General features: G+C 36.0%; 3 protein-coding genes across 10 annotated transcripts in view; all 3 read right to left on the bottom strand.

Annotated features, from left to right (window-relative positions):
• Positions 1-1,729: 1,729 nt before the first annotated feature.
• Positions 1,730-12,378, bottom strand: LOC112157845. Its single transcript, XM_024290888.2, has 6 exons — positions 12,339-12,378; positions 9,483-9,536; positions 8,595-8,786; positions 5,059-5,112; positions 2,782-2,973; positions 1,730-2,552 (listed from the first exon to the last, which is right to left on the bottom strand). The coding sequence occupies exons 2-6, from the start codon at positions 9,508-9,510 to the stop codon at positions 2,326-2,328; spliced, it is 693 nt and encodes a 230-aa protein (XP_024146656.1). The 5' UTR covers positions 9,511-9,536; positions 12,339-12,378; the 3' UTR covers positions 1,730-2,325.
• A 915-nt stretch (positions 12,379-13,293) lies between these two features.
• LOC112157850 lies at positions 13,294-19,195 on the bottom strand. Of its 5 annotated transcripts, XM_024290906.2 has the most exons (10): positions 19,055-19,195; positions 18,706-18,805; positions 17,600-17,665; positions 17,226-17,291; positions 16,947-17,012; positions 15,958-16,011; positions 15,396-15,461; positions 14,977-15,030; positions 14,101-14,286; positions 13,294-13,881 (listed from the first exon to the last, which is right to left on the bottom strand). In XM_024290906.2, exons 2-10 carry the CDS (start codon positions 18,764-18,766, stop codon positions 13,667-13,669), a joined length of 834 nt encoding a protein of 277 aa, XP_024146674.1. In that variant the 5' UTR covers positions 18,767-18,805; positions 19,055-19,195; the 3' UTR covers positions 13,294-13,666. The 5 variants fall into 5 exon arrangements, with proteins under 5 accessions (XP_024146674.1, XP_024146669.1, XP_024146671.1 ...); XM_024290901.2 differs by lacking the exon at positions 19,055-19,195 and having other exon boundaries at positions 18,706-18,948; XM_024290903.2 differs by lacking the exons at positions 14,977-15,030; positions 19,055-19,195 and having other exon boundaries at positions 18,706-18,948.
• The window catches only part of LOC112157848, a gene marked incomplete at its 5' end in the record, with an annotated part of 18,960 nt that continues 14,106 nt past the window's right edge, over positions 19,055-23,908 (bottom strand). For all 4 annotated transcript variants that reach the window (XM_024290897.2, XM_024290895.2, XM_024290896.2 and 1 more), the window contains 6 exon segments: positions 19,055-19,929; positions 20,051-20,242; positions 21,354-21,437; positions 23,054-23,206; positions 23,304-23,364; positions 23,440-23,561. In XM_024290897.2, coding sequence (XP_024146665.1) covers positions 19,550-19,929; positions 20,051-20,242; positions 21,354-21,437; positions 23,054-23,206; positions 23,304-23,364; positions 23,440-23,561 — 992 coding nt within the window. In that variant the 3' untranslated portion in view covers positions 19,055-19,549.

Below are 23,908 nucleotides of genomic sequence, written 5' to 3'. Positions count from 1 at the left end.
AAAGCAGAACAGACTTTCTGGATCACTGATGATACATGTGACTTTATAAGATACAATAAAATACTGTTAGTAAAACACTGAACTGAATCCACTGTAAATGTTTGCAGTTTAACAAGTCAACAAGTTTGATCAAATATTTATTAAATTATTCAAAAGGTGTCACATGACCTAAAATCTGTAAATGTAAAGTCTAAAAGTAACCGTAAAGTAATTATCTTTTCTTATTATGTCTAACATTAACTAAAGTATTTAAAGAAATACTCATGTATTATAAAATTTATACATTTTAATTATGAAATGAATGTAATGAAATGAATGAAAATTAGGGCTGTCAGATTTGTCGCGTTAAAAACGCATTAATCTGACATGTGCTTGACGCCGACAATTTTTTTGACGCATTAATCGCGGACTTTCTCATACGTGCCTTTCCATACCGCGCGCGCGGGCGTCCCGCCCTCCAACTCACCGGCTGCTCTCACACTAGATCACGAGCGGGTCTCCAACCACCGAGCTGCGAGCTAAAACCGGCCGGCGCTAGGACCTGGAGAGCTCCTGCACCCTAACCCGGCTCCGGTTCGCGTCCAGTACCACGTCTGGTGGTACCGGCTCGCGTCCGGCGCCGAGAGCTGCGGACCCCCGACGTTCCGAACAGCAAGCTCACCGGGGGACGTTTTAAATGTTCTGGAGGTTTAAGCGTGATCCAGCCCCAGCATAGCGGTCTGTCTGCTGGCATATTCATCCGTGAGCTCCGCTGGACACGTCGGTGCATCGAGCTGCAGCCAGAGAACGCGGCGGCAGTAACAGACTGTCAAACTATCCACAGAGTATCCCGCTTTTCTCAGTCTTTGATGTTTTAAAAAACAAAAGTTCATTGGAAATGATAAATCTCTATTTCATTGATTACTGTAGTTCAGCAGAGGAGGAAAAGATTTGGTCCTGACAAAAAATGAACATGAAAGTGTTATAGAAATGTTATTTTTGATGTTTTTTATTTTATTTTACTGAACGTAGATTGAAGTTTTGAATTTAAAATGCCCTTCACTTGCACTTGGGCTTTTGTTAGGCATTTTATGTTACAGCCTTTTATTGTTAAGAAAGTTTATCTCAATAAAATGTTACAAAATAAAGTATTTCTGACTAAAACTATTAATTTTGTCATTTTTGTTTTCATAATTAATGTAGAACTACTAAATTCCACTAACCACACATTTTTTTTCCTTAAAAAACGGCCAAATGTAAATTTGCGATTAATCGCGAGTTAACTCCGGACAAAATGCGATTAATCGCGATTAAGAATTTTAATCGCCTGACAGCTCTAATGAAAATATATCCTTTAATGGCCTTTTTAGGAATAAACATCTGCACAGTCGGCTGTTCTATTCCTAAACACTTATAGTTTCACTGATATTCCTGCTAATGAAACCACGACCACCAAACAGCTTAAAATCTAAATCACTCCCTACACTTTCAAAATAAAAGCCTCTCTCATCATCAGGACAAACAGCAGTCCTCCTCTGTGCACTTGATGCTTTACTGAACTCCAATAATCTATTTTGTATCTGAGAGACAGCAGCTGAATTTTGACATTTTAACATGTTTTGTTAAATAAAATGTGTCAGTAAAGTTTTTTTTAAACCAAAGAATATTGATCCAGATGTTTGGGTTGAAAAATGCATTCTACATGTATATTATGGTTTTGTATTGTAACATTTACAGAAGAAAAGTGTAACAGTCCTGGTTAAATGTAATGGAGTACACAATAAAATACTTCTACAATACTGGAAATAACCAAACAGCACGTAAACATGTTCATTGTTTATTGAAAACATGTAAATATGGACAAAACTGAAAGAAAAAAATTAATATTGAAGAGAACTTTGATATTACCCACGTTAGGCGGTTTTTAATTTAGAGTAACTGTGGGTTATAGAATGTCATGTTATGACTGACTTTAAAAAATAGAAAGTTTATACCAAAGTAGACCATCTTCTTAATTTGGGAAACCTCCACCCCTCCCTCTCTCTTCACACTGTCGGCGTATTCTCAGCAAATGCACCTGCAGGGGGCGCCAATTCACTGGTTTTAGGCGGTTCAAAACATTGAGCTATGACAGGTAACAGAAACCCAAAGCGGTGCAGATTTTTTTCCCTCCCAGCGCTGAGCTGCCGCCCCCTTCGAGTTGGTGCCCCTGCAGCTGCCCGTACCGCTCGTGCCTAAAACCGCTACTGGAATCGTGTTTGTACCATTGATAAAAACATTTAAACTAGCCTTACCTTTTTACGAAAACTAACTGCACAACCAAAGCTAACAACGCAGCAGACTTTATTAAAGAATAGCACAGCTGCAGCTTTGTCTGTGGAGCTTCATTAGTTTTTCCTTTAACTCATTGACAGCTTTTTCATTTTGTTCACAGCTCAACAAACCGTTCTTTCTATCATAGAAAACATGGACCTCAGAGAAAACATCAGAGAGACTAGAGAAGACTTCTGAAGAGGAAATGTCTCTGCGTTCTTGAGAGTAATGCATGAAGACCAGAATGACTGGATCACCACCTGTAGAGAAAACAGAAACAACAGGAGAAAATATGTGAAAGATTATATTTATGTATTCTACAAGTCCATAGGAAGTAAACTTCAATTTATGAGCTAGGATGTTGATAAAAACACAGATTTTAAGAATGACGTAAATAAACAGCATAGAATATGAATGTAGATGTATAAACTTAATAGTTTAAGGAACACTTTATGTTTTTAGCATTCAAACTGAAGATAGAGCTGATACCTTTGACATTCTTCATGGCTGCTTCAGCGTCTGTTCCAATCCGAGATGTAACAGGACAGAAAAGGAAGGTGATGCAGCTTTCTTCATCATTGATCTCAATCAGATTTAATCCTGAAGTCTGAATTTGGTCTAAAAGCTGAAGATGAGCTCCAAAGGTTTCACCACAGACCACCATCTCGTACTTCATTGTTACTGGAGAAGACATTAAAGACACAAAAGTGAAAATCTTAAACTAAAAGTTAACCTCACAGTTGAAAAATAAAGTCTATTTGACAGAATCCAGTGATATGGAGTAATATAATTAAAGGTCATTAAGAAGAAAGAATGTATTTAGATGTTTGTAATTAGATAATTAGGATTTAATATTAATTTTAATTATCCATCTATCTATGGATGGATGGTTAAGATACCCAGACATTCCTCTCCCCGGTATCTTCCTCCAGCTCCTCTGGGGGGACCCGAGGTGTTCCCTGGCCTTCTCAAAATGTTTATAAGACACTAAAAAAATGTTAGGGAAAAAATGTTAGGGTGGAAATATTTACTTTGGCTTAACTAAGATTTTGGTTGGAATACCATAGAAAGCGTCATCCTTCGGAAGTAAAATCCAGATGACAAAACCTAATTTTACAATAAACAAACACAAAAAATGCAATCATGATCTTTGATTTTATTATACATAAGCTTCATTTAAAAAAACAGGACGATGAATGGTATGATGGATTACATGGGGTCCAATCAGGATCAGCTTAAAGGGAACGAAAAAACAGATGGAAAACTTGAAAAATGGACACTGTAACTGAAAAAATGAAGATTTAAAATCTGAAAAAAACTGAAAATTTGAAAAAAATAAACTTTTGAAAATTTGAATTTTTTTTTTGAAAACTTGAAATACATCTTGAAAATTTGAGAAAGAAAAATACAGAAAACTTTAAATAAAAATAAAACTATAAATGTAAAAATACTGATTGACGTATCCATTAGTAGCAGCGGCTGTTTCCAATTTTCATTTTTTTTCCAGTCTTCCCTTTCAGACCTCAGTTTTCCACTTTTCGCTGCTGAGTTGAGGCTAATTTTACATGGGGGCGGGGCTTTGAGCTCATTGGCTCCCCAAAAATGCATCCCATAATTCCCAAAGACGTAAAGGTGATGACGCCTTTTCTGCTGCAGAACGTTACCCTCCACTCCAATCAAACTTAGAGAGCAGCATCACTACTGTCTAGTTTGTCCTCACTAATATCACGGTTCACCTTTCTCTCGCTATTCTGTGTTTTTTTCAGCGTGACTTTGCTGTTGATCTCGTCAATCGATCTCCTCTGTGCCGTTTTTCACACAGATGTACAGCTTGACAGCTTTACATAAATCTTCATCGTGTTTAGATCCTCGTTTTCATCCTAATGCTAGACTCATTGTTCTAATAAAGTTGGAACGAGCATAGAAAAAGAAAAATGAAAAATATTCATGTGTGTCTGAGAGAAGTGTAAAAAATGCATCATAAGGAGTCCTCTCAGTCACCCCATGGGAGACATGTCAATGGGCTAAAAGCCCCGCCCCCATGGAAAATTAGGCTCAGCTCAGCAGCAAAAACTCGAAAATGAGAACTGAAACTGAAAACAGAGAACTGAAAGTAAAGATTAAAAAAAGAATAATCATAATAATTGAAAGTTCTAAAAAGCAGCTGTCACTAATGGATACATTTTTTTCAATTGGTAATTTTTACATTTATAGTTCTTTCATTCAAGTTTTCAGTATTTGTAAATTAAAAAAATTAAATTTTCATTTTCTTTCAAATTTTGATATCTTATTTTCAAATTTTCATTTTTTTCAGTTAAATGTCTATTATTCAAGTTTTCAATATGTATTTTCGCTCACTTTAAGCTGATCCCGATGTGACCCCATGGGATCACATCCACATTTATTTTTGTTGAACATGGATTATAGAAAATTTGAGGAAACATCACTTCCTAGTTTTGTAGATTTTTGTATGACTATTCAACTGAAGCTTCATTTAAAAACAGGAAATATATGATGGATTACATCTTATTCTTTCCTTGTAATACTAACATTTGAGGGCAGAACTTTGTTAATGATTTCAATGGAGACAATAGTTTGTAATTCTTTTTGTTTTAGTTCTGAAATCACAAATGAAATATACATAAATAATTATGTTAACATGCAGACAAATGGAAATATAAAATCATTGACTCAAAATGTTTAGAAGAAACACACAAAAGAGATAAGTACTAAATTGTTTGGCTGTAAATATTAACATTAGCTTACCTAGGATTATCAGAAGATAACAGACAATGCGATCAATGGACCAGCTGACAAATCCTAAATCACAATAAACACACAAAACAAAATGCAATAATGATTTTGACTTTAGTTTACATATGATTTATTTAAAAAACAGGACAATGAAAGGTAAGATGGATTACATCTACATTTATTTTTAGTTGAAAATAGATTAATAGAAATTTTGAGGATAGATCTTTTTCAATGGAGAAAAAAAAAATAGCTTTGTAAGTTTTTTTGGTCAGAAATCACAAATGAAATATACAATTGATAATGAAGTTAACACGCAGAGTTGAAAACAGATGGAAATATAAAAGTAACAGTTCAAAAAGTTAACAAGAAACACATAAGCTGAGTTTCCATGTACACGTGAGCAAAACTTCATTGAAATTCTAGAATTTAGAAAAAATACCTTTTCAAAATGACACCGTATCCTGTAAATCACAATTTTGCGATAAAGCACAACCCAACATACGCGATAAGTCATTAAAACACAGCGATGGATGAGAACAAGTATTTTTTTATTTGATTCTCTAAATGGGAGCATTTGGGTGACGTCACTGAAGCGTGGCTCGGAGCGCACCTTGTTCATGTACAGTCTCATCACATGCACATGAAAAACCTGCTCAGCGGTTTAAAAAAAAAATAAACATTCTAACAAGTGAACAGCTGATCTTTTTCTGCTTGAACATATGACAAGATCCGTGGCACTCGGCTCATCCCCAACGGAGACTTCCGGGTCTAATAGACCCTTTTCACAGTGATCACACAGGGCCGTCAGCAGGATACGTAACTTCCAGTTAATGGATTTAGACCTGTAAACTGAAGAACTCAACGTTGTTTAACACAATTTGACATAAATAATAAAACGTAACTTTACCAATATCAAAAGAAAAATGTACAATATTTATGTTATGAATCCTGCCGAGCTGTATTTTCATTTCCTCTCTCAGATCGATCTCAAATCAAAATACAAAAGCTTAATAATCCTCCAATATTGAATGTTTTATTGAAAATATCCTCCTTTCATTTGAGCAGATTTTATTCTAACAGGTTCTATTTTGGCTAATATTATTTGAACGTATCTTCAACTGATAGAAATTCATGTTGGTCACCTTTAAAACCTTCAGCAATGACGCACATCGCTGTATGTCTGCACTGATTGAATCACCTCCCAGGAGAAATATACTTGTTCTAAGCGATATTTTAGGGGATAATTGTAAAAACAGGAATAATTTGGTTCAGTGAAAATATTAAGATCAGATATCAAACCCATTGACTGTTTATACAAAGTATTTTTTACAGTCAATGATCAAACCACGCGTTATCACTATCAGCTTTAAAAATAAGAGCGGACAAGTAAAAGAATCCTCTCTGGGTCAATGCATTTTATAACATTGCATGGAAATAGTCACTTTCATATTTTTGACAACAGTTTCAATTAATTTGATCATGTTTAACCTATAATTTCGCAGAGATTGGACACAGTTATGAGGAGCGACGTTAGAATAACAGCTAACAGCAGCTCACTGACCGCAGTAGAAAACATGACAACAGTAATAAGTTTGACTTTGATGTCAGACACACTGGATTTGCCAGGATTATGTGAGAAAAGATCTTCTGCAGCTCCAAGTCTCAAACACAAAGCTAATGCTAATGTTATCATTATTAAAAGAATAAAATCATAATTACCTTCATAATGAAGTACTTGTAATAATCCATGACTCGTTTAATATCATCCATAGGAATTTGAAGGAGCTGTTGCCTCCTACAAGCACTGAGGAAAGATTCCTGACTTTTGTTCTTTGATTTGTGAAGAATCTAAGAGGAGGAAACCAATCCAACCAGGTTGGACATTTATACAATACATATTGTACACATTTGGGTTACAATCGGTGAGGTTACCCTTTATTATTTATGTAAAATTGCTTTAAAGCGTTCAGCAGTCAACTGTCCCATTTTAAACAATACAGACCAGAAGCGACTCATCACACATCCGGCGATGTGTGACGTCACGTGAAAAGGGTCTATTCAGGCTGCCAGCTTGAAAAGTGCGGCAAAGATTAAACTTTGGTTGGTGATTCCATTGAGAGAATTTATTTTGGAAATTCCTATTTGCGACATTTCAGAGTTAATGTAAACACAGCTACAGACACACACACTAAGGAGATAAGTCAAAAATGGTAGGTTGTAAATATTTACATTAGCTTACCTGGGATTCATTTAAAAAACAGGAAATATTGTTGGATTACATCAAATTCATGTTTTAGTTGAGAATGGATTAACACCAGGTTTCCTACACATTTTCTCACGTTAAATTTAAGACTTTTTAAGATCTTTTTAGACCTTTTTAAGACCTTACATATGAAAAATTAAGATCAATTTGGATGAAGGTAAAACTAAATCGTGTCAGGAACAGAGTAATGTAATCAATTACAGTTCAAATTTCATGTTTTAAACTACAATTACTAGACTACAGAAATCCTACATTACTTTATTACTCACATTTTGGTGCAGTAAAACCATCGGTGATTATTAAACCAATTTCAAGTAAACAGTTTGATCTGACTTTGTATTTTGGTTAAATAAAACCGAGCAGATAATAATAAAAAAAAAAAAAATCATCCTTTTTTTAAAAAGCGTACTGACCAATGTGTGCTAATCCAGAGTTTAGGAACAAACAGCCGTGGTACTTCCACCAGATCTTATACCCGTACTCAGGGCTCTACATGAACTGTTTTAGTCAGTAGCCGGTTGGGTGGATGGTTACATTCAGTCTACCAGTTAAATCTGGACTCTACTAGCCAAACGTTTCTATGGGGAAAAGTTATGTATTTCCAAGCAAATCCTTTTATGTATTTACTTTAGGTTGATGATTATAGTCTCACAAAAAAGCTCAACATAAGTTATTCTAAGCAATTAAAGCAAACTATAAAACACAACTATAATGCACATTTACAGACATAAAACGTCCACTCACCGTTTTCAGTTATGAGAAAGGGGAAGTGATTTCTCAGTTGAGAAAGCGCCTTGTGGGAGGAGCCAAGACAGGCTTCCTGTCTTGTCAACAAATATTGAATAAATATTTGACTTTATGAAATACAAAAGAAAATGCTAAATGTTTTCCTTTATTAAAGTTATGGACTGAAATACACATTACCCAACAGCTCATAAACAAGTTCAATGTTTGTTGATAAAATGGAAAAATGGAAAAGAAAAAAAAAATGAAGATTTTGAATCTCCAGATCCGATGAAGAAAACAAATATGATGATGGATCTGGTCATCTATAACTAAATTAATCGAGCCGATCGTAGCTTCTACATTTCCCCAAGAACATATTAAAAATACATATCTATGTTTTTGAATAGAATTTGAACCATGCACAGTGTTGCCCAATGATGCACATTTCCTTTGTGATTTTCAGCTGTATAAATAAAATTGAATTGAATTGTACAAACTCAATAGAGTTTAAAAGTTTTAAGCTTTTTTTTTACATTTCTACTGGTGAAAGAGCTGATACCTGGAACCGTCCTCATGGCTGCTTCAGCATCAGTTCTTGGTTGAGATCCAACAGGACAGAAAACGATGGTGATGCAGCTTTCTTCATCGTTTCCCTTCATCAGATTTAACCTGGACGTCTGAATTTTCTCCAAAAGCTGAAGATGAGCTCCAAAGGTTTGACCACAGACCACCATCTTGTCCCTCACTGTTCCTAAAAATGTGCATAAAGAAAGAAAAAATGAAAATCTTTATTTAAAGGTTTTGCACAGAAACAGAAATTCAACTTTGATTGAACTGAATAAGAAGAAACATAATTGAAATTGATTTAAAAGTTAAGTATTACATTATTTGAATTGAAATGTTAAAGTGAAATATTACCTTTAACTTCTTTATGTTGAACTTTTACCACACATCACTGGATATTAAGTTAGGCATTTTTTTATTATATCTACTGTCTATTTAGCTAAAAGTTCTTAAACTAGAGAAGCAACAATTCATTTTCACCACAAATCGATTCAAACCTCCAATTTTGAGTCTTAGTTTTGTTTTCAGTTTGATTTGTAAATTACAAAATGACAACAAAAATCTGAATATTTGGAAAAAATCATTCATCCTTCTGAGTGTTAATACCAAGTCTGATTTAATGAAATAAAACAGTAAATCCTTATCAAATTTAGCACAATTGTTTAACACTTTTAACATAAAATTACTGGTGTTCTGTATCAGTGCAACCCATGAATAAATACATCATTTAAGATAAAAATCTTTAGTAAATTAATGTCATGAAAATAAAAAAAAGATCATATATTATTCAATTGTGATTTTAGCTTTAGTTTACTAAACTTGAAAAAATAGAACAGTGTAAGTCATGAACATCATATTAAGACAAGACACACATTTAACTAACTTCTCATTTGCATCTGATTGGTCATCATGGAACCATTGGCGTCTAATGAAGATCCTGATGTAAAAAATAAAATTAACATGTTAAAAATAGGAGTGGGAAAATGTTTATCTGAAAACTTCATATTGACGTTTTCAGAATCCAGTCTTTTGTTGACATCCTTCAGCATTTGAAGATGAGCTTCAAGGACAGTCTGCATCTGACACACTAATGTTTATTCACCTGATTATTCATGATTTCATAGATGGTCTTTCTCAGCTTTAGATTCTCTGGTCCAGGAAACAACTCATGCAGCTCTTCAATGATGTGTTTAGATATGTAGGACATCTATAGTACTTCATTTTTACTTTAAAAAACACAAAATTCCAATAGTAATGCAACAAAAACAACCTTTCTGCAAATTATATGCATTTAAAAATGATATTCAATAAAAAAAAACATTATTATTACAATGGTTCCATAACACCAATAGCTGGAGTTTTATGTAAACAGTTATATTTATATTGATCCTTGTGTGTGAGATGAATCCAAAGATGAAGATCTACAGTGTTTGGAGCGTTATTTTCCATTCATCCATCCAAACACCACTCGTTTAATTTTGGAGCCTATCTCAGTCAATGTTGGGCAAAGGCGGGCTACACGCTAGATCATGAGTCAAATTAGAGGAGCTAAAGAGTAGATCCGGAACGGCGGGCGGTGATCCAAGCAGAGAGGCAGGCTGATGGAGTGTGGCGGGCAGAGAAGATGGGAGCCAAAGGACCCAGGTAGGCATACCTACCTGGGATGGACCTGGGGAGGGCAGAGATGATTAAGGTAAGCGATGGCGAGAACACTAGGTCAAAAACTTAGGCGAATGCTGAGAGGCCAGGCTACTGCACCGAGTAAGGTAACGAACTGGCGATGAATACTGGAGCAGGCCTTCCTTAAGTTGAGGACTGGTGATGAGGTGATGTCCAACAGCTGGGTCCAATCGAAGGGGCACCATGACAGTACCCTCCGCCTCAACGACCACCTGGAGGCGGTCGAGGTCGACTGTCAGGATGGGCACGGTAGAAGTCGGTGATGAGAGACGGATCCAAGATGAGGGAGGGAGACACCCAGGAACGCTCCTTAGATCCGTACCCCTCCCAATCCACCAGGAACTGGTACCCCCGACCACGAGGTCGGACCTCCAGAATACGGCGAACTGTGAACGCCGGAGCCCCATCAATGATGTGGGCGGGTGGAGGATCAGGAAGAGGCGGTCACAGAGGGCTCTCCTGACTGGTTTGGTCTGGGAGACATGGAATGAGGGATGAATCCGCAGAGCAGTAGGCAGGCAGAGGCGAACAGGAGGGTTGATGATCTTGTCAATGACATAGTGTCCGATGAAACGAGGTGCGAGCTTGCGAGATGATGCCTGGATGGGAATGTTACGGGACGAGAGCCACACTTTCTGACCTGGCTGGTAGGCGGGAGCAGGAATCCGGTGACGATCTGCAATCTTGCAGTTTTGCGCCTTGGTACGAAGCAGGGCCGCTTTAGTCTAATGCCAGAAGCGTCAACATTGGCAAAGGTGATGCAAGACCGAAGGCACAGCCAGGTCGGCTTCCTGTGATGGGAACAGAGGGGGGAAATATCCGAGGGAGGTTTCAAAAGGCGAGACACCAGTGGCAGTAGAGGGATGGGTATTGTGGGCATATTCAATCCAAACCAGAATGGATGACCAGTCCGAAGGATTTTGGGCAGCCAGACAACGTAGAGCAGCTTTCAACTCCTGGTTGGCCCTTTTGGCTTGACCGTTGGATTGTGGGTGGTACCCAGATGACAGGCTGACCGTGGCTCCAAGGGCGGAACAAAAAGCCCTCCACACTTGTGAGATAAACTGCGGTCTGCGATCGGACACAATATCATTGGGTATGCCATGATGACGGAAGACCTGGTTGACTAGTATGGTGGCAGTCTCCATGGCTGTAGGAAGCTGTGGCAGGGATATGAACTGAGCAGACTTTGAGAAAAGATCATGTCTGCAGCAGATTGTTTCCAAGCTTTCTTGAGCATCATCTTTAGAAGAGTCTTCCTTCTAGGACGACGACCATGCAGAGCAATTTGATGCAGTGTGCAGCGTACGGTCTGAGCACTGACAGGCTGACCTCCCATCCCTTCAATCTCTGCCCCAATGCTGGACGCACTCATCCGTCTGTTTTCCGAAGCCAGTCTTTGAATGTGACGCTGAGAACGTGCACTCAGCTTCTTTGGCCGACCATGGCGAGGCCTGTTCTGAGAAGAACCTGTTCTCTTAAAGCGCTGGATGATTGTGGCCACTGTGCTGCAGCACAGTTTCAGAGTGTTGGCTATTGTCTTACAGCCTAGCCCATCTTTATGTAAAGCAAAAATGTGTTTTTTCAGGTCTTCTGAGAGCTGACGGCATGAGGTGGCATGTTGAACTTTCAGTGGCCGGTTAAGAGAGTGGAAGAGCTTTTATACCAGATTTAACTCACCTGCTTACTGATGACACCTGAGACAGTGTAACACTAATGGTTCACATGACAAAGGAGAAGGAAAATTATCATTTGTGCTCAATTTGTACACTTTTACTTAGGGGTGTACTCACTTTTGTTGCCAAGGGTTTAGCTATTATTGGCAGTATTTTTATTTTGAGGGGACAATAAATTTACACTGCTGTAATAACTTTACACTGACTACTGTTCATTGTGTCAAAGAGTCATTTATCCAGTGTTGTCCTAAGAAAAGATATAAATAAATGTTTGCTAAGATGTGAGGGGTGTACTCACTTTTGTGACATACTGTATATTATGGATGTATTAGTAGCATGGAGACCGTTAAGCTTTACCAACCCTCTCATGAAATATTTCATACTATTTCTTTTCTCAGATTTAGCATCTGTAGTCCAGGAAACGGCTCATGCAGGTCTTCTAGAGTCAGGGTCTGGATCTCAGAGTCAGTCTGGAATCCTGCATCTGAAAATACCAGGTTTGATTAAACTCGGTAAAGAGCACATGTGAGGTCATGAGTCAATTTATTATAAATATTACGTACAGAAGCTGCACATGCACCACAGTAGAGTTGACATTGTTCCACCCTTTGAAGAGTTTCCAGCTTTTAACCTGCTTGATGTTGGTTCAAATCTTTTTTTTGTAAGATAAACTTTTTTTTTACATATATATAAAGCAAAGAACAAAAAGGGGAAACACCAAGAGGAGGGATATTTTATGAATAATTAAAAAAAAGAAAGGCAGAGCTCAACAGTATAAGTTGTTCCAAGACCTCAAATTAAGGCATAAAAAAATATATAATATCCAACTATAATGTACATTTACAAAGTAAACTCACCGTTTCACATAATGAGAAAGTGATTTCTGAGTCGTGTCGACAGATCACGCTTCTGTAGGAGGAGCCTAAAGGACAATAAAACTGTTTACAGACGCAAAACACTTTAAATAATGGTACTGCATTAAATAAATACCTAAATATTCTCATTTACCAAATGTATGGACTGAATTGCACTGTAAATGAAAACAGTTTCAAAAGGTGAAAGCAACAAGTTTTATTAAATGTTGCATTTGATCAGCGTTGTGTTACGGCCTACATTTGATCTACCATCTGGATAACTTCTTGGGAAGTTCATTTAAAATGTATATTTAGAATATTTTTCTTTTTAATTTTCTTTATAAAATGTTTCAGTAGCAAGAGTATTTTTAAAGTAAAAGAAAACTGATCCAGAAAAAAAAAGGATGGTGGTAAGGAACACATGGCCCATTTACAGTTTGTTATTGCATAAATTACAATAAAGCCATAAAAAAAAAGGATCAAGACCATTTATGAAATTTGATTTTATTGTTAATGATCAGGAAGATTAGAAATCCATTACTTAAAGAATATAAGAGGGCTTGTAATATTTTCTCTCCATAACAACACATTCCCCACACATTTTTTTTTAAATGTAATTCAATTATGCAACAAAAGTTAAAGAAAACTCATTATTTATTAATACAATGTAAAGAGAGACAAAAAACAATTGTTCAACTTGTATTTTAGGGTTTTTCTTATGTGAAAACTGTCTCTGCAGTTAAAAAACATGTTTTAACTACTACATAACTTGTTACAAAAATGAACTGCATATCAAAGCTAACAACACATCAGATTTGATCAAAGGATAGTACAAAAGCTGCTTTGATCTTTATTGTTCAGCTTAATAGTCTGTGATGCTTCATTAGTTCTTCCTTTAACTCATTGACAGCTTTTTCATTTTGTTCACACCTCAACAAACCGTTCCTTCTGTCATGGTAGAAAACCTGGACCTCCAAGACGACATTAGGGTAACCAGAGAAAATTTGTGAGGAGGAAACATGTCTGGGCTCTTGGGAGTAATGCATCAAGACAGCAATGACTGGATCATCACCTGTAGAGAAAACAGAGGAAAAGATGTGAAAGATTATATTTATTTATTCTACAAGTCAGCTAGAAGGTAGTAAAGATGAGTTTGGACCTTCATAACAACCAGTATTTTTTTTAACAAGATGCAAATAAACAAAATACAATATGAATTTAGATGTATAAATTCAATAGCTTGAGAAGTAATGTATTCTTCCCACATTCCAACTGAAGAAAGAGCTGATACCTTTGACATTCTTCATGGCTGCTTCAGCGTCTGTTCCAATCCGAGATGTAACAGGACAGAAAAGGAAAGTGATGCATCTTTCTTCATCATTGATCTCAATCAGATTTAATCCTGAAGTCTTAATTAGGTCCAAAAGCTGAAGATGAGCTCCAAAGGTTTGACCACCGACCACCATCTTGTACTTCACTGTTGACACAAAAGACATTAAAGACACAAAAGGGAAAATCTTAAATTAAAAGTTACATAAGGAGGAAATATGAATTACAATACGGTTATTAAATTATCAAAGTAAATTTTTAATCATATTTAAGGTTGTAGGACATGGAGGCGTCCAGGAGGCATCCGGAAGAGATGCCCGAGCCACCACAACAGGATCCTCTCAATGTGGAGGAGAAGCGGCTCTACTCCGAGCTCTCTCCTGGTGGCCGAGCTTCTCCTCCCATCTCTAAGGGAGCGCCCAGAGAAAACTCATTTCAGCCGCTTGTAGTCGGGATCTCGTTCTTTTGGTCACGACTCAGAGTTCATGACCATAGGTGAGTACTGGAACGAAGATCGACCGGTAAACTGAGAGCTTTGCTTTCTGGTTCAGCTCTTGTCACGACTATGGATTGGAGCAGCGACCACAAAATGCTGGACGCCGCTCCAATCCGCCTCTAATCTTTAATCAGATTTTTATTTTATGTCTACCAAATTTTTAGTTGAAGATGTATAAATATTTGATCAACAGGAAATCTTCTACAACTGATTTGTACAAAGACATAAAGATTGAACAAAGTTCACTCTAAATAATTAAATGAACATAAATGTTTAGAAGACACAAACACACAGAGAGATAAGAACAAAACTATCTGGTTGTAAATATTTACTTTAGCTTACCTGAGGATTTCTTTGAAAGAGAACAGCGAATAATGACGCATAAAATCCAGATGACTTTTATGATAAACAAACAAAACAAGAACAATTAAGATTTGGACTTGATTTGACTTAAGATTCATTTAAAAACAGGAAATATATGATGGATTACAACTAATTCACTTAGAGCTAAAAATGGATTAATAGAAAATTTAAGGACAGATTGTTTGTAAATGATTACAAAAGAGACGAGAATAGTCTTGGAATAAAAAATAAATACCAAAAATCACAAATGAAACATACCAAAGGTAATTAAGTTAACACAAAGAGTTGGAAACAGAAGGTAACATAGTAAAATTAACAGTTTAAAAAGTTTATAAGAGATACAAACAAAAATTGATAACTAAAAAAATGTTAGGTTGGAAATATTTACTTTAGCTTACCTAAGAATTTGCTTTGAAGATCATCGAAAGCGTCATCCTTGCGAAGGAAAATCCAGGTGATAACAACTAATTTTACAATGAACAAACACAAAAACACAATTATGATCTTTGATTTTATTTTACATAGGCTTCATTTAAAAATAGGACGATGGAAGGTATGATGGATTACATTTGAGGAAAAAATAAATAAATAAATAAATCACTTCCAAATGATTCCAATGGAGATTACAACAGATTTGTAGATTTATGTTTGACTTTAGTTAACTTAAGCTTCATTTAAAAAGAGGAAATATATGATGGATTATTTTATTCTTTTCTTGTTGAAAATGGATTAATTCCAGATTTGAGGGCAGATCTTTAGTTAATGATTTCAATGGAAACAGTAATTTTGTATTTTTTTTGTTTTAGTTCAGAAATCACAAATGAAATACGCCATGAATAATTATGTTAACATGCAGAGTTGCAAACAGATGGAAATATAAAAGCAATGGTTCAAAATGTTTAGAGGACACACAAGAGATAAGAACAAAATTGTTTGGCTGTAAATATTTACATATCTTACCTGGGATTAGGAGTAGAGGACGACAGACATGGTGACCAATCCAGGTGACAAATTCTAATTTTACAATAAACAAACAACAAAATGCAATTATGATTTTGACTTTATTTCACTTAAGATTCATTTTAGAAACAGGAAACAGATTATAGGTATAGTTCAAAACGGGTTAATAGAAAATTTGAGGACAGATTGCTGCAATGGAGGTAATAATATTTTTGTCATTTAGTGTTTTAGTTCAGAAATTAGACTTGGAAACAGATGGAAATATAAAATCAACGATTTAAAGAGCTTAAAAGAGAAACACACAAAAATGTCAGACTTTAAATATCTACATTAGCTTATTGATTGTCTGTAGAAGATCACAGACAAAGGGACCAATAGACCATAAACCCTGATGACAAATCAGACCCTCCAGGATATCCCAGTGTTGTGATTGTAACTATTAAAGCAAATAAAAGCAAACCCTGTGAACTTTTTTTATTTTTAACGCAACTTTACTGTAACTTTGACTAATCTATCGTCACCACAGTCATGAGTAACGACGCGCTGAGCACGAGCGAGCACGTGGCAGAGTGAAGGTCTAGGTATTTTCCTAGAGCATGTGTCACAATAAAAAGAGTTGGAATACGAAAATATGAAGATTACTTCATAATTAACATTTTTAGCCGCTTTTCAAAAAAAATTATATATTAAGAAACATCACAACTTTTGTCGCAACTTTTCACAAAATTGCCACATCAGGCGTTTCCGGCCACATCAGGAGGGTCTGACAAATAAAAACGCAAATATGATCTTAAACTTACTTTACAAAACAGTACGATGCAAAGCATGATGGATTACATCTAAAGTTGTTTAGTTGAAAAAAGATCAATAGAAAATTGGAAGAAAAATCGCTTCAGAATCATTTAAATGGAAATTACAACACTTTTGTAGATTTACGTAATAATTTTTTTAGTTTTTTAGTTGTGGTCTAAATATTTACTTTAGCTTACCGGAGGTTCTGCTTGGAACACAAAGGAGAGTTTGATCAATGACCCGTAAACCACCGATGCCACGTCCTGATTTTAAATGGAAATGACAACAGTTTTGTAAATTTATGTATTAATTTTTTTAGTTCAAAAATCACAAATAAAATAAAAGATAAAAAATAGATCAACATGGAGAATTGGAAAACAGATGCAAATATAAGATCAGCAGTTAAAAAACGCGTAGAAGACACACAAACAGATGAGTACAAAAATGTTATGTTGTAAATATTTACTTAAACTTACCAAAGGCTCTGCTTGGAAGACAAAAGAGAGAGTGATCAATGAACCGTAAACCCCAGATGCCGAGTCCTGATTTTATAATAAACAAACACAAAAATGCAATTATGATCTTGACATTTCATTTTAAAAAAAGAAAAAAGGCAAAATACAAAACAGCAAATTTCAATGGAGAAAAAAATCAATGTTTTTTTTTATTTTTTTTTTAGTTCAGAAATCACAAATGAAATATACTATGAATAATTAAAGTAGCATGCAGAGTTGGAAGCAGATGGAAATATAAAATTATCAGTTCATAGAGTTTAGAAGAAACACACAGACAAACGTACTAAAGAGATAAGTACAAAAATGTTATTTTGTAAATATTTACATTAGCTTACCAAAGGTTCTGCTTGGAAGACCAAAGAAAGCGCGATCAATGAACCGAAAAATCCTCAAGACAAGTCCTGATTTTACAATAAACAAACAAAAAAGGCAATTATGATCTTGACATTAGTTAACTTAAGCTTCATTTAAAAAACAGAAAAAAAACTGTCCCTAAATTTTTCAAAAAAATGATACTTGTAATATTAGATAAAGTTTATTGTATATATAGTTATTATTCACAAGTAATTTTCTGAACACGTACTGCCAGTGTTGAAAGTCTTTCCTGGTTGTACAGACCAAGAAAGATCTTTTTTCATGACGGCAGAATTTTACAAATTGTTGCTTTTCTAATTTTTATTTGCATGTGTGTTAGAGGTTTTTATTTTTTTGTACAGCCCTTTGAGGTGTTTTTACTAGGAAATGGGCTTTGTTACTTCTACTTAGTAAACCGAATTTCTTTTCTTCAATGTTCCTATTGAAGTAATACACACAATCAATATTTTTAAAAACATGTTGTCTAAATATTCACCACCATTTGCTTGAGCAGACAGTTAAAGGGTAAATACACTAATCAGTACTTGTAAACTAAAAGCAAACCCTAAAAGCTACATTATATGTACTTGAAAGTCTACTTTTATAAACTTAAGAGTTTATGGTCAGTAAACTAATATTATACCAGACAGGTGACTTTAAATATACTTCTAAGTTTACTTTTTTTTTTAAAAACTAAAAGTTGGCTAATTTAGTCACAAGAAATATACTTGTTAGAAAACTGACACTTTGGGAAACATACTTTTCTATACTTTAAAACATATACCGGTACTTGAAGTATATTTATTTTTGGTAAGGGGGAACACTGGAAGGTGCAGTTCTTGCATTATTTACAGCTTAGTTTTTAGCGTTAATAAAAATGTAAATATACCACGACATTAGGCATTTTCTAAGCTTTAATTCGAATCCTATTTTGTGAAAATATGTTAAGAAATGAGGGAGCTAGTCCAATTTTTGTGGTTGGTATCTGCATGTCTTACACTGAGACAGGTGTGTTCTGTAGACGAGAGTCGGTGCATAGAAATGGCGGCTGCACGCGCGCGCCAGAGCCATTCCAGTGGTCATTTACCTCCCAGTGCAGAAGCTGCACGTGCGTCGTAGTTTTCTATTTTCTCAAGCAGGGTCGGCATGTTTCCTCCTTTTGAAAAACGAAGTTCCTGATGTTTTATCTGTTTTAGAGTTGGAATAAAATGATTTATTGTTAAAACAGAAGTTGAACATTTTTCAGTATCAATAAAAACTGAGAACAGAGAGAAGACACCATGAGCAGGAACTCTGTTAACATGCATTACAAAACAAGTTTAGTAAAAAAAAAAAAGATGCAGAACTCAGCATGATAAGTTATTCAAAACTATAAAAGTAATTAAAATAAACTATAATAAACAACTATAATGCACAGAGATGAAAAGTCCACTCACCGTTTTCAGTTAAGAGAAAGTGAAAGTGAATTCTCAGTCAGGACAACACCCCTGTGGGAGGAGCCTAAGGCTTCCTACCTTGTCAACAAAGCTATTATGAATAAAGATTTACAAATGCAAAACACATTATCTAATTTAACTAAATTCAAATATGACTTTATGAAATACATAATAAATTATTAAAGTTAGAGACTGAATATAAATTTAAATACATGCAGTTCACAGAAACAAGTGAAGTTCTTTGGTTTGATAAAATATTTAAATATTCAAAGCTGTCACATGACTTAATCCATCATTAAAGGTTTGTTAAATCTAATGTATACATGTCCACAACCCACACAAGTACAAGTAATTCTACAGTTACCTCTTTTACAAACCAAATTATTTTAAAAAATGCATTTAAAAGACAGAAGTTAAAATAAAAGCACTAAAGTAATTAAATTAATTTAAAGCTCACTGGTCCTTTTAGGAATTAAATCTGCACAGTCAGCCGTTCTATGGACCACTCTCCCAAATACTTTTAGTTTCACTGTCACTGCTACTACTACTACTACTGCTGCTGCTGCTGCATCCACTACCACCAAACAGCTTAAAATCCAAATCACTGCCACCACTTTCAAAATAAGAGCCTCTCTCCTCCTCAGCAGCAGTCCTCCTCTGTGCACTTGTTGATTTACTGAACTCCAGTAATTTCTTTAGTATCTGAGAGACAGCAGCTGAGTTTTCTGGACATCTTAGCAACCCGTGAGCCTCCTTGTGGACAAAGACGTTGATTTGCAGAACAATGTTGGAGTGAAAACACCATGTTGTCATTGGAGTAGGTTGATTGAGCTCCTGTACGTGGTGCATCTGCACTAGAATGACAGGTACATCATCTGTGGAGAGCAGGAACAACAACAATAATCAATATACTCTATTAATGAACATTTTCTGAAAGGATCCACACTAAACATTAATAAAGTTAATTTTGGGCATCAAATGCTTCAAACCTCTCACCGCTTATATCAGTCATGGCAGCATCAACATCCGCCCTGCCATGTGAGCCGACGTGGCAGAAAACAAAGACGATCTGGCCGTTCTGGCTGCAGGAAATGAGCTGAACATGATCCTGGAGGTGAGCCTGGACCTTGGCCATCAGCTGAAGGTGGGCGTCCCAGGTTCTGCCACTGACAATCATCTGGTACGTCACTGTGTCAACAGAGGCGGTGCATCATGGGGTTTAAGTGTCTGAGAGAGGCTAAATTCATTTAAGTCAACTAAATATTTATGTGGAACTTCTTGTGGTTGTTTTGTTAAAGTCCCCCTCTGATGCAAATCATGTTTTTTGAGCTTTTAACATTGTCTGCGTGGTATTTTTCTAATAAAAGAAATAATGCATTTCTGAGTATTTCCCCTTTTAAATCTCTGGTTGTGTCTGAATTTACCCCCTAACCCCCAACGACTAAAAAACTATAAAATGCGGGACTATCTAGTGGCCTGGATTTTAAAGGCAATTTGGACATGCTCACTATTTATTTTTTTTTGCTTTTCTGAACACCAGATATGACATCACCAATTTCACAAAGTGAAAATCAAATCAATACGAACATTTCACGTTTATTTATGACCCCACTGTGTTCTGATGGTGAAAATGTGGATGGTTTACTCAAATATTACATTTAAACACTTTTTTTTTGTGCAAAATTAATTGACCGCAATGCATTGTGGTCTATATTCGCTAATTCAGTGATTATTGATGCACGCTAGTATTTTGCAAAGACTTCTGGGAAGTTTCTAGTGCATTCAGTTTTGGAATTAGTAGATTCAGACAGCACTAGAAAATGCAAATGCATTATATAGTGAGTAGTTGGGGATTTCTGACATAACTACAGACCTTTTATAATCAGAAAGGGGGATTAGGGGCGGGGCTACTAAAAGCTACGCCCCTCAGAGGAGATTTTGGAAACAGAGGCTTCAGATCAACATGAAAAAAGTTTTTTTTAAGACATTTAAGGTTTTGGTATTTTGGTTGAAAACTTCATAATCATAATTAAAACTACTGGGAACGTTTTTTTTTTTTTTTTAATAACAAAATATGTCATGGGGGACTTTACATTTGTTTTTTTTTATTTAATTTATTAAAATTCTTGGAAGAGATTTCTGTTTAACATTGCTGACTTTCCGTACACAAACTTCAGAATCCAAACAGAAGAAAAAAAAGATCAGATTCAAGCAAGCTACCAATATTTTAAAGGTCCAAAATACATTAAAACTATGTCTTCAAATTCTCAAAAACAAACAAAGTTAGTCGTGGATTTACATTGATCCGGGTGGACATCAGCTTGGCTGGGGTGGAGGCCCGGCTGGGTGCAGGCGGCGGAGCTGCTTGATTCTGGCAAATCCCCTTCAAAGCAATGACATGATGCTGTCATGATTTGTCAAATTTGCTCATTTCTGCTTCAGCAGCTTCCACAGACTCTCACAGTTCATCACTCAACCTCTCCTGGGCCTTCAGTCTGTCTAACAGCCCTATTTCTGCTCGCCCTTACTGTCAAGTTCTCATTTTGTGCTGCCTAAACCTTTGAGAAACCTCAACTATTTTTTTTTTTACATATTCTAAATTCAGCATTTTATTTATTTTACAAAAGCCTGCAATAAACTCTTCATTTTGTTATTTCTGTAAACATTTACACTCATTAATCTCCACTGTAATATGACAATTTCAATTAGTGGAAATGAATAGAAATAATAAAAAAGGTCTGAGATGATTTGGAAACCCCTGCAGCTGTGATGCATCTGCTCTAACCTGACACACTCATCTATAAAGTCACTGTTTATATCGGTTTTGGGAGGGAAAATAAAGAAATAATCCTCTCGCCAGCTGATGTGATGAACGTATGATCCATCACCATCCCTAACGAGCGAACTTCCTCCAATAAAAACAACGGAGCAGAACTTGCTGAGCCAGAATGTTAATGAAACTCGTGCTAGTGGGAAAAGAAACATCTGTTCCGTCATCGACAGCCAGCTGGAGGTTTCTCTGCTCGTCTTCTGGAGGAGAAATAACCTCAGAGTCTGTTCCGACTTTTGAGCTCCTCCCTCTTTACCTCCTCGTATTTAATAATGTGATACTGATGAGGTTGAAGCTGAAACTGCGGGCCTCATCTGTCATCATTTATAGAAGCATTTATCTTTGGTGTCAGCACTATTTCTGCAACAAACGCCCAGGCATGGTGGTGGGACTATCATTATGTTGTGTTCAAATGTTGTAGGAAAGGGGCGTGCAAACATTTTGACTTGAGGGTCAAAAGGAACTCTAAAGTTTGACGGAAGGGGCGGACCAGGAATAGACGCACAGAGTATGTTGGTAATAAACCTCATAAGAGATAGAAATAAAACATTCAATCTTACGGTGGCCCTGAAGGGACACAACAAGTTCACAACATATTAAGATCAAAACACAAGTTCCCAACACAACACAAGTTCACACATAACACTTTAAGCTCACAACACATAATATTGAGGTCACAACGTAACACAAGTTCACAACACAACGCATTAAGAGCCACCGTAAAATCTGGATGAAAACATGTTTTAATTTTGATTAAAACCAATATAAAAAAAGTTTTATTTCAAAACTGGCTTTAGTTCGCATTTTAGTGCCAATTCCACCAATAGTTTGATGTTCTTCAGGAAAAAAAGCGTACACTTAGAGAAATGATGCGTTCATGTGGTGTTGGAATAATCTGAAAAAGTCTGACTCAGAAAACATACACGAACGTTAAAATAAAAAAAGACAATTCTTCCAACACCACAGAAATGCAGAATAACTTTCTGCACCTGGACAAAGGTCAATGTATTTATAGTGCGCCATCTATGGGGAGATACCACAATTTTAGGGAAAATAAAGAAAATAAGGATTATTATTATTATTTATTCCCATTTGGCGGGCCAGATTAAATATCTTAGCGGGCCGAATTTGGCCCCCGGGCCGTAGTTTGCCCGCCCCTGTTGTAGCACCTTGTTCAGGTTCCTGGTCCACATGAGTTTTGCTGATGTCCTCCAGCAGACCGATGTGAGCTTCCAGAAAACTCTGAACGTGGTTTAGCTGAGTCTGCAGATTCCTCAGGACATGGAGGTAGTCGGTCAAGACCCCGTTTTTAGATGGTACAGCTGGATTAAAAAAAAAAAAAAAAAAAACATGAATCATAGTGTTAGAATAACAGATAATCACAAATATTTTAAGACTGTGTGTTTAGAAAAAAGTTACCATTTAGAGAATTGTGTGAAATTAAACATTTGAGTTCCCTCAGAAGAAGGTTGAGTGGTTTCTGAGCAGAAGAAAGAGAACAATTTAATCAAAACTAAAGTAACACTGAAAAAGCATCTCAGGTCTATCTGCTCACTTGTTTGTGTATTATCCTGAAGATTGTCCTCCTAAGTTTAAGATTCTCTGCTCCAGGAAACAGCTCATGCAGGTCTTCTCTAGTCAGTGAGCGGATTTCTGAATCGGTGCAGAAATCTGCTCCTGGAGAAGCAGTGGAATTATAAACAAAAAAAGATGTGTTTTATGCAACATTTCTGTTTAAAAAACTAACAAACATGGTCACAGCTTTACTTTTTGTTCTTTTCTGCTTATCTTTTATTAAAAAGAGCTCAAGAGCAGATTAAAGGGTAACCAAACAGAAGTTGGAGGCTGACTCCACCCACATCTGAAATGTCAAAAGGGGCGGGGCTGAGGAACAGGGCTGTTATTACTGGAGATGCAGATCATGATGCCAGACTTAAATGGTTTGACCAATCACAAAATTCAACTGCAATACATTGATTCAACTTGTAGGGGGCAGCACACAGATGGTTTTAAATTACTATTTT

Source organism: Oryzias melastigma, linkage group LG24 (genome assembly GCF_002922805.2).
Source record: "Oryzias melastigma strain HK-1 linkage group LG24, ASM292280v2, whole genome shotgun sequence".
NCBI classification, from domain to species: Eukaryota; Metazoa; Chordata; class Actinopteri; order Beloniformes; family Adrianichthyidae; genus Oryzias; species Oryzias melastigma.
The sequence above is the reverse complement of the archived record's forward strand: the minus strand, read 5'-3'. Positions and strand labels throughout refer to the sequence as shown.